Source organism: Triturus cristatus, chromosome 8, assembly GCF_964204655.1.
Source record: "Triturus cristatus chromosome 8, aTriCri1.1, whole genome shotgun sequence".
NCBI lineage: Eukaryota > Metazoa > Chordata > Amphibia > Caudata > Salamandridae > Triturus > Triturus cristatus.
In genome coordinates this window covers 1,639,913,292-1,639,929,983 of record NC_140591.1, presented here as the reverse complement: position 1 = coordinate 1,639,929,983, position 16,692 = coordinate 1,639,913,292, and the positions used below count along the sequence as shown (strand labels likewise).

Below are 16,692 nucleotides of genomic sequence, written 5' to 3'. Positions count from 1 at the left end.
ATTGGGGATGTAAGTCCTCCTGAAAGTCAAAAATCCTAGCAAAGACTGAAGTTTCTTCAGAGTAGACGGAGGTTGCAATTGTGCACAATTCTCCAGAAAGTGGGGGGTTAACCCCCTACCTTGATTATTGAGCTCGTAGCACTAAAAGAGCACCGCAAAACAAGCAATGTGTGATTTTGCAAAATTGAATTTGTATCTATAGTTGGCGAACAACAGAATAATTCCTGTCGACTCGGACAAGATGCAACATCAGTTCATCGTCCATCAGATAAATATCATCCACGTACGAGAACGCATCTGGATCAATGCTGTGCAGCAAAGACACAACACATGCTTCTATAGCCCGAGCTATTCTTATACCTCATAGGCAAGTGCGTAAATTGTTTGTGATGTCTGACGGTGGTAAATGCTGGCAAGTCACGGCTCTCAGGAGCCAACTTGTGACTGCAGAAACCATTAGATATATCCAGTGTAGTTTTGTATTTTTTACGAACAAGGCTGTCCACTAGTGAAGAGCTATGTGTGTTCTGTACCTCAAATGTACGACAATGACTATTCAAATTTCGATAATCCAATACAATGCGACATGAACTGTCATGTTTTGATACCGGAAAAAGAGGATTATTCATCAGTGATACACAGGATTCAATCCCTCCTTGATACTCCAACTGAGTAAGAATGTCACAAACGGAAGCCTTAGCCTCTCGTCTGATTTGATATTGTGGCTGTGGCTGTGGCATAGACCGAACAGTATCTCATGTGCAGGTGAATCTCTATCCCAGCCCACATGAATATGGTACACCTCCAGGGCTAGGGCCAAAGCCCACTCAGATGCATAAGCCTTTGCATGTTCCTCAGGGAAATACCATGAAAAACTCAGAAGTATCAAGTTCTTTTTATGATTAGTTACGAGTTCTGTGATCAGCAACAACTGAATCTTGGTATCCCGCCACCTTCAGTGCTCCTCCTTAAGTGTCTATTCACTCAAACAGACCCCACTCTTTGTGACAAACACACACTGAAATTCTGTTCTCCCCATTTAAATTCAGATTAATGTGAGGGAATATACATCAACTGTGGTTTAGTTTATAATCAGTTTCTTTTTTTTCCATACAGGTGACTTCATAGGACAAAAAGCATCATAGCTGGACACTCCAACACAGGGGCAGTAGATAGAACTCTCTCTGGAAGGTTGAGAATATTAGGAGCTCTATAAATGTAGAAAGAGATTCTGGCTCGCAATCTTGTTTATGATGCACAGAAACGTTGATGCATATATGGAGAAGTGGCAAGTGAGTGTAAATAGTGTTAGATTATGAGTAACAACAAACACCAATAGTGTCATGTCAGGGCGATTAAAGCTGGTGTTGACTTGACTATGTTATACTTTGAATCTTTTGGCATGCAAGTGGACATGTGAACTTGATACTAGAAGGAGTAGAAGCAGAGATCAGAATACAAACAAGCAATGTGTAGAAAATGGAAAAGAGACTAAGAGAGCATTGGAATCAGTAGAAGGGCAGCAATATAGACAAAAGATAAGAGTAGAAGATAACAAACCAGTTCATATGTGAGTCTTTGCCGAAGAGACAAAAAAGATCTGAAGAGCAATATAGAGAGACAGGGACAGAGTTACTGAAGTAAGAAAAGAATCATAAAGAAAGCTAATAATTAAAAGATGTAAAGTAAAGTGGAGGCGAAAGAATACTAAGGTTGCATGACTTACTTGAAAATGGCAATCAGCAGGTTTAAGAGCAGAATGATGGCAAACAACATGTACAGACAGAGTAGAAGAATCATCAGCCACTGTGGGAAGATGGGAACTCCATCCAGGGATTCAGCACATTTTGGCAATCTTGCATCTGACCCATCAGAGGTGCACGTGCTGTTATTAAAGTTTGATACTTTAACAAAAAAAAAAAATACAGTCATGTTACAGTTGTAAAGTCTCAGCCTTCAACTGTGGTATTAAGCACCTTAAATTCGAAATGTTTTAACAATTTTATACATCACAAAACAACTTATTAAAAAGATATTAGCAATAAAGTAGGCAAAGGCATGTAAGTTAGCCCAAGACTTGTCTGGATCAGCAATCAGAGCTGTATAATTTCACAGTGCACAAGAACAAGTTACTCACCCTCAGTAACGCCTTATCTGGGACAGACAATATCTAGCCGCAGATTCCTTACCTTTGAATTTCTCCAGGCATCAGACTGGATCCAGAAGATTTTTCATGAACAATACCCTAGGTAGGTAGGTGGTGCCGATCGGCTCCACGCGTTGCCGTTGGTATTGTCCGTGGGGTTTCAGGGTACTTACCTTGGGTGGTTCCTTGGGCCCCCAAAACATCTGGGTTCCATCTTGACTTAGGTCGTGGTTCACATTCCACTATTTTAGCATATGGATTTGTCTCCCCCTGGAGACCACTGTGTATTTGTGCTACTTACATGTTCTATTATCAAAGTATTGTGTGTATTGTGAATATATCTCCAGTTAGGAGAAATTGTAATGTGCTAGTGAGTGTTTGTAATAAAATAAATATTTTTATAACTACTGTGTGTGATTCGTTTTCACTTAACCTATACCATAAGATTAAGTACTGGTAGAACAAGCTGCTTTACTCTCCTTCTGCAAGCTGCTCTCCACAGCTACCACTTAGAGAGATTTCTATGGTTGTCTAATACCACTAAAATCACCATAAGGGTTGTCTGGATTAGTGCAAGGTGCTTCACTTAAATAAGTAAGCACCATATACTAAGTCAGCCTCTCACAATGACCCATTAAGAGATGGTCCATATCTGCACTGCCCAAACTTTATTTTCATCAACATACTCCACGAAGAGTTGGTTGTTCACCTGGAACTCTTATGTGCAGTCAAGGTAGAACAATATCGTTCTTTTTGGGTTCAGATTTTGGAGTCTCTACTCTTCTTTAGAGGGATGTGAAGGAGGAGCACAGAAAGTGGGCAAGGTGAGAGGTTGACCCACATGAAATAATGCTACCACTTTTGGCAGGAAAGAGGCCCTAGTACAAAGGACTAATTTGTGTGGAAAAACAGACAAGAATGGGAGCTTGGATAATAAAGCCTGCAGCTCACCCACACTCTGGGCAGATGTAATTGCCACAAGAAATGCTGTTTTGATGGTGAGCAGCCGGAGGGTACAATTATGAAGATGCTCGAAAGGAGAACAAATCAAGAACGTAAGGATCAAATTAATGTCCCACTGAGGCATAATAAAAGGAGAAGGGGGAAACTTATAAACAAGACGCTTCAGAAATCTATTTCCAACAGGGGATATAAATAAAAAGAGTTGTTCATGCAGCCACAAGAAGGCAGACAGAGCAGAAAGATAACCCTTCAGAGTACCCAAAGCAAAGCCCTGGTGGGCAAGGGTAAGAATAAAATGTAGAACATCAGAAAGGGAGGCAGAAAGCGGGTCAATTGACATTTTGTGCAATATAACAGAAATGTATTTCACCGGAAGGCGTATACCATCTTGGTGGTGGGACGCCTGGCTGCCAGAATAATATCACAAACTTCAGGAGGAAGGTCGGAGGCTGTCAACTGTCACCGCTCAATTTTCACGCAAGAAGGCGGAGAGTTGACAGGTTCGAGTGGAGCACCTACTAATATTGAAAAAGTCAAAGTGGATATGAAAACGATACATTAATTTATGTAAACAAAATCATGTCTTTATTAACAAAGTTGCCCGTTATGAACTCCACATCAACCACGACTTGCAAATAAATAGTCAGGCAAGCAGTGAAACCTAGGCCCAAGGTTACTGATTGACAGGTCACAGAAGGGGTCGCACATACCCGGCAAACACTAGCATGGACAAGAAACCTTAGATCAAGCCCACAGATAGGCGCAACAACACTACAATGGTCAAGGAAAATTGGCCCCAATAAAGCACGTACGACAGGAGGGGGTACACGCACTCCTAAAACACCATAAAGCCAGATGCCACATAAGTTAGGAACATATAGCCAATCAGAACAAAACACACACACTGATGACAGGCTCCCCGTGCCGGACTTCTGGACAAGTTACGCACTGTTGACATTGTTTTTATGCCAAGTCTTTTTTTTTTAATTATTATTTATTTTTGCTAAAAGAGAGAAAACGTGCATAACATTAGTTCAAAGACAGAGTACGTAAACACAATAGCCAAGCACAAAAAAGGGAGAGGTGGGGATTGGGGGGGGGGAATGAAAAGAAGAATGAATATCACTTAGTCCCAGTGTAAACAGAGCCAAATTTGTTCTATTCTGGCTCAAGAGGAGGGGCCCCTGACCTTAGCAAGAGCCATCTCCATCTCATACACCCCTCTCAATAGCTGCCAGAACTCAGCAAGTGTTGGGGGTTTTGGCTCAATCCAGACCCTGGCAATGCATAAGTGACAGCAAGCCATAATAATAGAAAATAAAGCAACAGAGACTTAGCCAGGGTCCTCCATTAATCCCATCAGCATCTCTTTCTCAGAAATAACAGTATTACTGCCTGACAAGTTACACAACTCCTTAGTAATCAGCGTCCAGAAAACGGAGAGTTCCGGGCAAGTTATAAACATATGTCTAATGTCTGCAGCAAAAAGTGAGCATTTAGGACAGCAAGTTTTTGGTGTCAAATTGGGCGTAGCCCACTTAGAGATAATTTCGGGCGTGTAATACAAGAGAAATAACATGCGGTTTTGCTGAAGTTTTAGATTAATAGAAGTAACAGAAGAATTGATAGTCAGTAATGACCTATGCAAGTCTGCTGTGTTTACACAAGTTCCGAAATAACGATTTAATTTTTCTACAGCCTGAGCGTCATCGTCAGCTACACCTGTAAGAAAATGTTCATAGATTTTTCCTATACAACCCCTGCCTCTAATCTGTAGTAGTGAGCTAACGGGCTCACCCAGTGCATCAGCAGTCACTAGACCTTCCCCATTGATAAAAAAATCTCTAATTTGCAACAATTTTTAAAAAAGAGTTGTTCGGAACCGCAAATTCGTCTCTAAGAGAAGAAAATGATCTAAAACCGTCCTGATCGTACAGTTGCCCTAACTGTAGTACACCGCACCGTTGCCAGATCTTCCAAGCAAAATCACCAAATAGGGCCCCCAAACAGGGATTCCCCCTTAGATAAGTGCTTGCATGTAATTCAGGAATATTGTACGACTTTACTAAGTCCCGCCAAATCCAAGTAGCGTGTCTCACTATCTGGAAGCGGACACGTTTGAAGTAATTCAGGTCAGACATCCTGGAGAGTACGAATCTATACTCCGGCCCGCATACTAACTGATATGCTAGCCACATTTGTGACATACCAAAACCTTCCATCAAGCTCTGTAAACGCCTAGCAAAAGAAGCCCAAAAGTATAACTTAAAATCCGGCAGTCCAAACCCCCCCCTTTCATATGGCAGTTTAAGAAATTTAATGCCCGCCTGGCCCATTTATACCCCCAAATAAAGCTGCCTATAATGCCATCCAGTCTTTTAAAAAATGAAAATGGAACCCGCATAGAGGGATGCTTCTAAAAAGATACAAGAACTTTGGGAGGACGTTCATCTTGATAATATTACAACGCCCCCAGATGGTTAAAGGCAATTGGTGCCATTTGCGCAAATCCGTAGCAACTTTCTTGATTAATGGTTCATAATTAAGTTTCACTATTTCTTCCGTGTGGCTGTTAAGACTGACCCCTAAATAAGTAGCTTTTTGAGTAACACCCAAAGCGGGTGCAGGAGGGATAGCTCCAATATTACTTATTGTTTGGGTTTTATTAGTATTAAGCTTATACCCTGAAAATAATCCAAATCGCTGCGCTTCCAAGACAATCCCCCCCAAAGCTTGAACCGGGTCTGTAGTAAAGACAGCTATGTCGTCCGCATAAGCAGTTATTTTAATATGTATTTGATTATAAGAAACCGGACTGATATGCTGATTTCGTAGCAGATAGCGGATAAATGGTTCGATGTATATTGTGAATAGCAAAGGTGAGAGGGGACACCCCTGCCGGGTGCCCCTCTGAATGTGAAATGGATCCGAAATCAATCCATTAAGCCGAATAACAGCCTGCGAGTTCATATATAGTTTCTTAATAGCCGAGACAATCTTACGACCAATTCCTACTTCCAACATTATAGCCCAAAGTGCCCCCCAAGTAACTCGGTCAAAAGCCTTCTCGGCGTCAAGCATTAGCATCGCTGCTTTACCGCCCAAACAATGGGCAGCATCAAACACGGCTATAGCGGTATTAATATGCGTTGTAGTATCCCGCCCAGGAACAAAGCCGTGCTGTTGGTCAGACACTATTAAGTGTATGGATGGTGCAAGACGAGAAGACAAAATTTTAGAAAAAATCTTAGCATCATGATTGATGAGAGAGATTGGGCGATAAGAACCTCGCTCAGTTGGGGGCATCCCCTTTTTAAGAACCACAATTATATTAGTCAGTTTCCAAGACGGGGGAGCGTCCCCACCATCCAATATATCGTTTGCCACCTTAAAAAAAACAGACCAAGGGTTCCTGTAAAGGTTCTATAGAACTCCAGGGGTAGAGCATCCCCCCCAACGGCTTTCCCAAGGGGCAGAGCCTTGATTGCTTCCAAAATTTCAGCTCTATCCACGTCCCTATCCATTGAGACCGTGGTAGGAAAATTTAATACATTCATACCACTCTCCTGTAAATAAGCTGCCGTCGCTTGTTGATCGCAAGCCATATTATCCCTATAAAGGCCTATGTAAAATTGCCTAAATTGCTCCAGAATCTCTATAGATTGATGATACATTAGGCCATCACCACCAATAATTCTCTTAATTTGGGTGTTGGCCCTGAAGTCCGCCAATTGATAGGCTAGTACCCGTCCAATCCTCTCCCCATATTCGTATTGTTGAGCTCTAAATTTATGGTACTGATTGGCAACTTTCTCCCTTAACTCACGAGTAATCTTAGCTCTCACTGTTATAAGTTGCCTATAAATCTCAGCTTCCCGGGCATCCTTAGTTAATATTAAGTTAATATGCCGCTGTTCTAGCACCAGGTATTCCCTTCGTCCAGCCGCTGCCAGCCGTGATTTAACCTGATTCTGTTGAAACAGATACTGTTGAGTGATGCCCCTCCCGTATGCCTTAAGACTGTCCCACACCATAGACCATGAAGCAGTATGGGCATTAATATCTATAAAATCCACTAATTGCCCTTGCATATACTGAATATAATCGTGGCTTTTGAGCAAATATTTGGGAAACGTAAAACCCCTTACAGTCCGCTGTGGTGTTGATCCTAAAAGTATTGTAAACAATAGGGGATTATGATCTGATGTGATTTTCTGACATATCTCAATGTTAGAATTTATAATTCTAGATTGGTTTGCGAACACCATATCTATCCTGGAATATTTTCGTTGTGGTTGCGAGAAATATGTGAAGCCATTAACTAGTGGATAAGCCTCCCGCCATAAGTCAACCAACTGATGTATACACAATAAATCCCTAATGGCCGTCCTAGTATGTATCGTTCTAGCCCTACCCATAGTGTTTGTAGTGTCTAACTTCTGATCTAGTACACAATTAAAGTCTCCCATGACTATGAGTTCGCCATCCCAGTCCAGCAACTCTGAATTTAAAAAAGATATATATTCTGGACAGTCATTATTTGGGCCGTAGACCACACAGATCGTGAGCTTCTGACCATAGGCCAGGAGTTGAGCGATTACCCATCGGCCTTTGCTGTCGCTAAGTGAACGGAGTACCGTGAATTTAGAAGTTCGCGCTTGCAGGAGGGCAACACCACGTATTGACACAGTCTGGGTAGTACACGTTATTAACTCAAACCCCATTTGCTTAAAAAGACTGCGATCCTTAAAAGCCAAGTGAGTCTCTGATAATCCTACAATCTGTGGTCTATATGCTTTCAGTTCTTCCGACACTAATCGGCACTTAATAGAATAGTTCAAACCAGCTACATTCCAACACATTATATGAATTCTAGACATTGTCTTCCAATTATAATTCCTAACCAATGTCCCTCCTTAACCCAGACGTGTCCTACAAAGCAGTCCCTTTGTGTGCATTTAACAATCTTTTGGCTTTTTTTCAATTTTTACAATCCACCCACCCCACCCCCCTACCCTTCCCACTCCAAAAGCACCCACCTTAGCCAGTGCTACCGTGCAATTTAACCCGACCAATTCCCTGAGAAGATGAACCTGGCCCCCACAACCCTGTGCCTACGGAACGGAATCACCCCCTTCCCTGCTGTCATCAATGACAGCACTAAACCAAAGGAACATATAGCCAATCAGAACCTAACACACACACTGATGACAGGCTCTCCGTGCTGGACTTCTGGACAAGTTACGCACTGTTGACATTGTTTTTATGTCAAGTCAAGAACAATTTAATCAATCAATAAATATACATTAATCGATGACATCAACACCAATTAAAATTTAACTTGCTTTAAATCACCAAAAAGATACCATGATAAAAAATAACATTCTGTGGGGAAAGTTAGGAACTGTAAAAACAATAACACAGGACTCACTTGATTAAAATTCATGGGCATCAAGAGGGGTCATATGAATTTATAGCGCAAATTGTTATATCGCGGGCAAATTATAACTATATGCAAAATAACTCTAATAGAGACATTGTCGCATTTGCACAAGGGCAGCATGGAATCCTTATAACAACCATGATTAGAGGACAAAATCCGTGGGAATAAATTAAGCCTAAAAATGGTCAATAGTCTTCGATGGTAGCTGGACATGTGTAAGGTACTTTAATGTTCCAATCCACTTACAATTTTCACCAACATCACATGGCCCAATGAATGCTTGATCAGGGCAAGTGCCGCATGTTCTGCTACCATCTTGCCTCTAAACACTTGGTTAACCCAAATGTGATCAATTTTAAAAATATACCTTGGATCAGTATAAAGCTCAAGTCTCCCTAAAGATTTCATATTGAAAAAAATATAATGCAACATAGGATTTGTAATGAGCTGTCCACATTTATGCAATCTTGCACGATCAGTCTGTTAAGTCCTAACTTGCCCTTCATCCAAACTGAGAGCCAAAGCAACAAAGGGCAAAGAACAGTGGTGGTTTTTCCATAGGGGGCACAAGGGCAGCACAAGGCATTAGGATGGAAGTATTTTACTTAAATTCCCTGCTTCAGATGATGCTACACAGGTATTTCCTGAATACATATGAGGAGATAGAGACAACTCTAATGTAACAAGAACATATTAATTGGTTTATAGGCGCACTCCCCCATTGTATACAGAGCATGAGATGGGACCCACTCAGCAATGAGGAGGGAAATGGCCAGTCCTAGCCAGTTACAGTCTGCATCCCAGTGTTGATTGCTTGACCACATGCCAGCTGCAGGAATTATATAATAATTTAGTAACAATATACAGGAACCTCACACAACTCGTGATACGAACATTACCACTTGCTCCTTCACAGAGTGCTCAAGCTGTAGCGCCACAATTAGCTACTGCAGTAATGAGAACAAGTTTCCACCAAAAAGGAAGACATTCCATTTTGGATTGCACAGAAAACAAGCCACCTTGAAGCAATATTTCCCCATACAGGCCCACAGGAAAAACACAGAATACTAACAGTTTGCTTGCCAACAGGGATGGCTCCCACTTGGGGTGCAGTATATACTAGAACACATGGTACCACCTCTTTGGCGGCTTTACCTGAACTACTAAAACAAGTACAGAATGAACATGGGGCAGCACCTATCTTGGACTAAGGGATAAAACTGATGGGTAGTTTTGCCACAGTATCTATCATGATTAATCACTTAAGAGTTTTGCCTCCTGCACAGCAGGAACAAGAATTGCCTAAAATTATCAAAGAAACTTATTTGACGATGGTTAGAGATAATTTGGGAACCAGACCAGGAAAACCACAGCTAAAGAGTAATTCTAAAAAGGATAACTCAAGGCAAGCATCTGACTCTTCTACGAAGAAGAATTGGGATAATAAGAAGACTAAGGATAAAACAAAATCACAAAGTGGTTCTCCTACACAGGAACCTGCTAAAAACATTACAAGTGTGGAACCGTGATAATGTTAAGACACCTGACAGGTATCGGGATACTGATACACATTCCTCTTGTTCTGATAAGAGTGAAGCTGATAAATATTTGGAGAGAGGAGGATGATCAGAGTGGAGATCGCAAGTGAAACCAAACAAGGACTCACAATGCTCATCTGAATACATAATTAAATAGGAAGAAAAGCCTAACATATCAAAACCTCAATTTACAAACAAGAAGGCAGCTGGACTAAAGGTCATGCAAGAGCTGGACTTTGAGGACTCTGCTTCTGAATGGGGAATGTACATTGACAACGCTGGACAGCACAGCAGAAGTTAAAATTGTTTGCCAGAATCTGATGGATTGTCTAGTGGTAGTAGCGCTGACTATTGTTGAAAGGAGCGTTCCCAGATGTATTGTAGTCCTCTTGTTGGGAGAAACTCACTCAGGGTTATGATATTCTCTTTGCCGAAAAAGATTGGCCACCTGACTTCGTAATGGATACGTAATCGTCCAAAGGGGGGAACTGTGATTTTACCAGCCTTTTTCAACCTCGTTCCTTCCAGAATCAATGAAACATTTGTTTGCCAGTGGGCATGGACAACTGTTTTTTGCGTAGCAGTGGGTAACATCCAAATAATTTTTCGCAGCCATCTCAAGATGTTGAAACATGTGGCCGCGACCCTGACGGCTTGTTGGTGCCAAGACAGAGAGTCGTCAATGTAGATGCCCAAATTCCGGACATGGTTAGAAGGTTGCGGGAGGGCACCCATCTCGGTAGGCCAATGAAGTGGACCCCAGAGGTCCTTATCCTTTCCCAGGATTAAGACCTCGGATTTATCACCATTAAGTTCAAGATGGTGTTGGTTCATCCACGAGGCGATACTCCTAAGGCCAAGTTGTAAGCCAGATGTTGAATTAGGATCAGTGGAAGAGAGAGAAAAGATGATTTGAGAGTCGTCTGCATAAGAAAAAAGAGTTAGGCCGGCTTGATCAGCAATATCTGCTAAAGGCCTGACTTAGAGATTAAAAAGCAGAGGACTGAGTATGGAGCCCTGGGGTACCCCATGGGGGGATGAATGAGTGTTGGAGCTGTTAGTGGCTGAAAAAATCTGAAAAGTGCGATCGTTCAGAAAGGAGATGATCCAATCCAGGGCAGAGCCACATATGCCCATGGATTTCAAAGTTTTGATAAGTGTGGGGTGCGAAATAGTGGTGAACGCTGCAATGAGGTCGAGCAAAACAAGCGCCACGGTCTCTCCACAGTCAAGATGGTGACGAAGCTTCTCTGTGACTCCTAATAGAGTGGTTTCTGTGGAGAAATTGGACCAGAACCCGGATTGGGAAGGATGAAGAATTTTAGTCAGTTCAACAAACTGGGCAAAATCAGAGTGAATATGACTCTCCAGAATCTTGGAGAAGATTGGCAGAAGGGAAATGGGACGGTAATTAGAGAGAATGACGGGGTCGGCAGTTGGTTTTTTCAAAAGAGGAGTCACCATAGCATGTTTCCAGTGAGTTGGAACTACCGACTCACAAAGAGAAGAATTTAAAACGTTCAAGATGACATGCATGTGGGGGAGATCCAGTTGTTTGAGTATAGAGGGAGGTAGGGGGTCGTTAGGGGAGCCAGACTTTACTTTATTTAAAATGAGAGATAAAGAATCCATGTTGAGAAGTGGCCAGGTATCAAGAAGGGGGGCCATGGTGGTAGGCACAACAGAAGGTTCGGCAAGAGACTGTTCATTCATACTTGGGAGAAGAGCATTCTGAGTGGTAGTTGGAAGTGTTGTCGTCAAGAGGCTGCTATCAAGATGTGTGTTAGCAATATCAAGATGAATCTACTCTATTTTTTGTTTAAAGAAGTGAGCAAGGGTCTCAGATCCAGCAAGCTTTTTAACTAAGCTTAAACGTGTCTTGGAACAATTAGCAGCGGGGGTGAAAGAGTAAGAGACGAAGAGAGCCTTTGTGGATTTGCATAGATTATGGTAAAGGTTTTTTGACATTATATATGCCATTTTCAGTTCTGGCGCATAGTCTCTCCTCCATTTACGTTCAAGAGATTTGCATTTCGTTTTTTCAATTTTTAGAGTATCATTGAACCAAGGGGCCGGGGGACGGTGATTGGTAGATCTTTTCTGTGTAGGGGGAAGGCAGGAATCAATAGCAGTTGAAAGCCAACTGTGTATATTTTTGGAAAATGACTCAACATCAGAGTCATATAGAGGACCGTTCGAGCATAAGACGTGGTTAAAGGCGTTCCGGTCGAATTTTTTCCAGTCTCTCTTTGATGTCTTTAGGGAGTGAAACAGAAATATAGAGGCAAGAGGAATTGAGATATTAAATCTAGATAAAAAATGGTCAGACCAATGGATGGGCAATGCAGGATCGCAATGAAGACCAGGAAGGCTAGAAAAAATGGGGTCAAGGAGGTGGCCGGCTTTATGTGTGGGTCCCGAATTACGTAGAAAGATGTTCATAGCAGCAAGATCTGAGACAAAGTTGCTGCACGTGGAGTTGGAAAGAATGTCCAGATGTAAATTAAAGTCGCCAAGCAGCGAAAAATTATTTGAATTCATAATCAAAGGGGTAAGGTGATCCAGTAGGGATGTGGCCCAGGGATTGGGTGGGCCAGAGGGGCGATAAATGAGAAGGCCAGAGAATGTGAAGTGGGGGTTAAGTGTTAACTTAAATAAGGCGGCTTCACAATGTGGAATATCCACTGTGCCAAATTTACATTGAAAGTTGTTTTTGTGAATGATAGCAATTCCGCCACCAGAGGATGTCATTCTGTCTTTCCTAATGATGATGTAATTAGGTGGTAAGGCTGCTGCGACATCAGGGCCCGAGCTCTCATGGAGCCAGGTCTCCGTGAGAAATAGAGCATCTGGTTTGACGTCGTGAAGGAGGTAAAAAATGTCCAGTTTATGTTTAGGGAGTGAACGACAATTTACACTGAGGAATGAAAAAACTTTAGCAGGGGGAGAGGTCGCGCAAGTGTTTGTTCTATTTCCTGAAGATGTGTGTAGACTTGAATGGGGGTTGGCGAGGGAGAAATTACAACCGGGACAAGTATCTTTAGCATAGTTAGTAGCCAGGCAGCGAGTGCAGTCAGGCGTTACTTGAGGGCGGAGAGCTAAAAGTTGCTCTGAAGTGAAAGTTCGTTTTCCAAGGGGATAAAAGGAATTAGGACCAGGGTTCGTGGCCCCTGGCCCCGGTCGGGCGCAGACGGGCTTGCCTTTGGCGCGCCCGCTGCGCTCATCCGCTGAGCGAAGCTTCTAACATGAAGATAAACACTTGATCAGGTGACCAGTATCAGGTGAAGCACCCCGCCTCCCCTCGCCTCTAGCACGGAAGAGAAAATGTGACCGCGATCTCCCTCCACGTCAACCAGGAAAACCTGTGTTGGAACGGGGAGGATGCGGAGTAAGGAAGGCATCAGAGGTGGAGAGATAAGCGAGAAAGATAGCGTTTCACACGTGAATATTTAAAACATTAAAATATTAGGCAGTGCACAGAAAAATCACAGTTCGTAATGTCAGGATGAATAAAATGATTATAGGTACCAGGAAAGGCAGCCTTTCAGCAATAGGCTTTAGTTCCCAGTGCGCGTCCGCTGCGCAAAGCTTCTAACATGAAGATAAACACTTGATCAGGTGACCAGTATCAGGTGAAGCACCCCGCCTCCCCTCGCCTCTAGCACGGAAGAGAAAATGTGACCGCGATCTCCCTTAACGTCAACCGGGAAAACCCGTGTTGGAACGGGGAGGATGCGGAGTAAGGAAGGCATCAGAGGTGGAGAGGTAAGCGAGAAGGATAGCGTTTCACACGTGAATATTTAAAACATTAAAATATTAGGCAGTGCACACAAAAATCACAGTTCGTAATGTCAGGATGAATAAAATGATTATAAGTACCAGGAAAGGCAGCCTTTCAGCAATAGGCTTTAGTTCCAAGGGCGCGTCCGCTGCGCGAAGCTTCTAACATGAAGATAAACACTTGGTCAGGTGACCAGTATCACGTGAAGCACCCCGCCTCCCCTCGCCTCTAGCACGGAAGAGAAAATGTGACCGCGATCTCCCTCCATGTCAACCGGGAAAACCCGTGGTGGAACGGGGAGGATGCGGAGTAAGGAAGGACGCCTCTGATGTAAGGAAGGCGTCAGAGGGGTCTTTGTAAGCCCGGGCCTTTAGTCCCGGGCTTACAAAGAGACCATGGGAAATTTGTGACACTGCATTTCTTGTCTCCATACCATCCCAAGGGAAATGCAGTCATCAAGAGGCAAAAATGGGACTTAAATCAGTCTTTAACAGTGAGGGTCTTAGGCCTTGGTCACAGTTGGATTCTTCATCTATATGGGGTCCAGGTGGCGATACATTACATGGCAAGAAAGTCCCTGGGTGGTCAAAATCCTTAAGCTATCCTGTTTGGGGTTAAGATGTCCCATTTTGGTTCTCTTCAAAAAACACCTTAAGACCTGGCTGTTTTAAGGAGCATTTCTTGCAATAGGTGGCCTGCCTCCAAGGCGCCGAGAGATCCCCTTGGGGATGATTTGTGCGCCATATATAAATAGAAAAATAATAATAATAAAAAGATGTGGGTCCCAGACCTTAATAGCCCCAGCACAGTGGCGGCCCAAACATCAATTGATACAATTGACGTTTGCCTGTTTTACAGAAATTGAATGATTCCCGAGAAGAACAAAGCAACAAAGTAATTAAAATGCACTGCCACTGGAGAAGTGAAGGTTGTTTCGACTGGATCCCAAAGATTGGGGGTCTGGTCAAAGGAAAGATAGTGGACAAAAAATAATTTGGGCCATCTTATAGAGTGCCTGTTCCTGCCCTGGCTGTTGAATGTACACAAGCTGTACTTCTCCAGCCTCTTGCTGGTCACCGAGACAAACACTTTGTCTCTATTGATCTGATTAAACCACACTATGTGCCCTATTCTCATCAGAAACCATGTGGACTCCTGGGTAGCTACCAATCTCCCTCACTGGCATACAGGAGGTTCAGATGGAAGCTTTTACTTACAAAAAAGCCTGCTCTCTTCAACAAGCGACAACGTTAAACAACAATGAAGTATCTTCTACCTGTTTCCAAAACAACAACAACTGTGCAGTCTACAAGAATAGAAACATAGATGTCTATCCAGAATCCTGTGAAGAACAAGGTCTACGTCAATGTACCACAGATCGAATATGCATCAAGTTCAACAAAACCTCTGAGCTGCCAAAGTTAGATCAGACGGTGTCTGGATACTTCACCAACTTTGATGAATTCTCATGTGATGCCACCACCCCCACCGCCCTTGTATTTCAAGCTAAAGGTGTGTATCTTCAACCTTTGGCCTAAAAGGACAAATGTTGTCTCTCCATGGCTACACCTTTGGATTACAATTGCATTTCTTTTCCTGATTCTCTGGATTGGTGTTGTATCTGTGTTCTTACTACTGCTAAATGGACACTTTACCAGAATGCTCTGCAGTTCACATGGTTAACTTGGTGCTGAAACCCTAGCATCATCACACCGTGAACAAAGAGACTTATCCCTGGTGACCATTTCAGCTGTTCCAAATTCCCGGACATAATTGTATGGGACAAGATATCATCATTCAATGTGTATGGTCCCACTGAACTGTTGGAAATTCCACATTTATTTCAAATTTCCTTGAATAACACTATTTCTGAAGATTGGGACATTAATACAGTGTATGACATTTTTAGAAGCTCTAGAACATTCAACTGTGTTTTCTTCTGATGAGTTATATGATGGTGCAGCTAATTATGTTGAGATGTTCTACTTTCAGCATTATGGTCATACTGTTTCCCTAAAGGCTAGCACACCTGGTAAAGTTTTTAGCTTTACACAATGGGAACATTGTCCTTCATCACCAAAGGGTAGTTCAAAAGCTTTTGCACAGAAGTTTGACTATTTTTATGGTTATGACGCATCTGACCCAGCCTCACGTTATTATATGTTTGCACCATCACCTTCAAAGAAAACTTTTCTAACTGACACTAAACTGATATACCCTGCTTCTTTTCTTTCCCAGGTATCTACACAGTGTTTCAACTAATGGAGGGATTTAGTAGATGTAAAATGTATTTGGGGGGCCAAATACTGGCAGGTTCAGGGAACGGAGGCTTTATTTAGGGCCTGTTAATGCCGGCAGAAATGATTTTCCTGAACAAAATTGTGCCACAGACAATGTGTCTTGGCATAGCCAAGATAGAAAATTTGAACACACCACGTATTCCCACTACATGATTAGACAAACGGCAGTAGTTAATACCATAACATGAGAACAGTATTGTTACTGTGCTGCGTAAGAGTGGACATATCTCATCCAATCCCAATTGGAAGGAATGGCTAATGTGGCCACTAGATACTAACAGGATAGATTCCTAGGTAACTTCAAGGGATTTACAGCCAGTAAGGCATGACATGTGATATGTGCAGAGTGAACATTCAGGGTAGTAACAACTTACAGTGTTGGGAAGCTGTGCCTTGATTAGCTAAAAACCTCGATTCTGTCTCAGATAAAACAGCACTTACCCCTTTTATCCGATGACCTGTAATTACAAGACTTTATATTAAGTCCTCGGAAACAACATCAAAGATACTTCCTTCATGCT

General features: G+C 42.5%; 1 protein-coding gene across 1 annotated transcript in view; it reads right to left on the bottom strand.

The window, feature by feature from the left end:
* Nucleotides 1-16,692, bottom strand: part of LOC146808472 (transient receptor potential cation channel subfamily M member 2-like) — a 2,315,843-nt gene that overhangs the window by 275,467 nt on the left and 2,023,684 nt on the right. Inside the window, exon 23 of the mRNA XM_085623958.1 lies at nt 1,727-1,904. Within this exon, the coding sequence (XP_085480084.1) occupies nt 1,727-1,904 (178 nt within the window). The remainder of the gene's footprint in view (nt 1-1,726; nt 1,905-16,692) is intronic.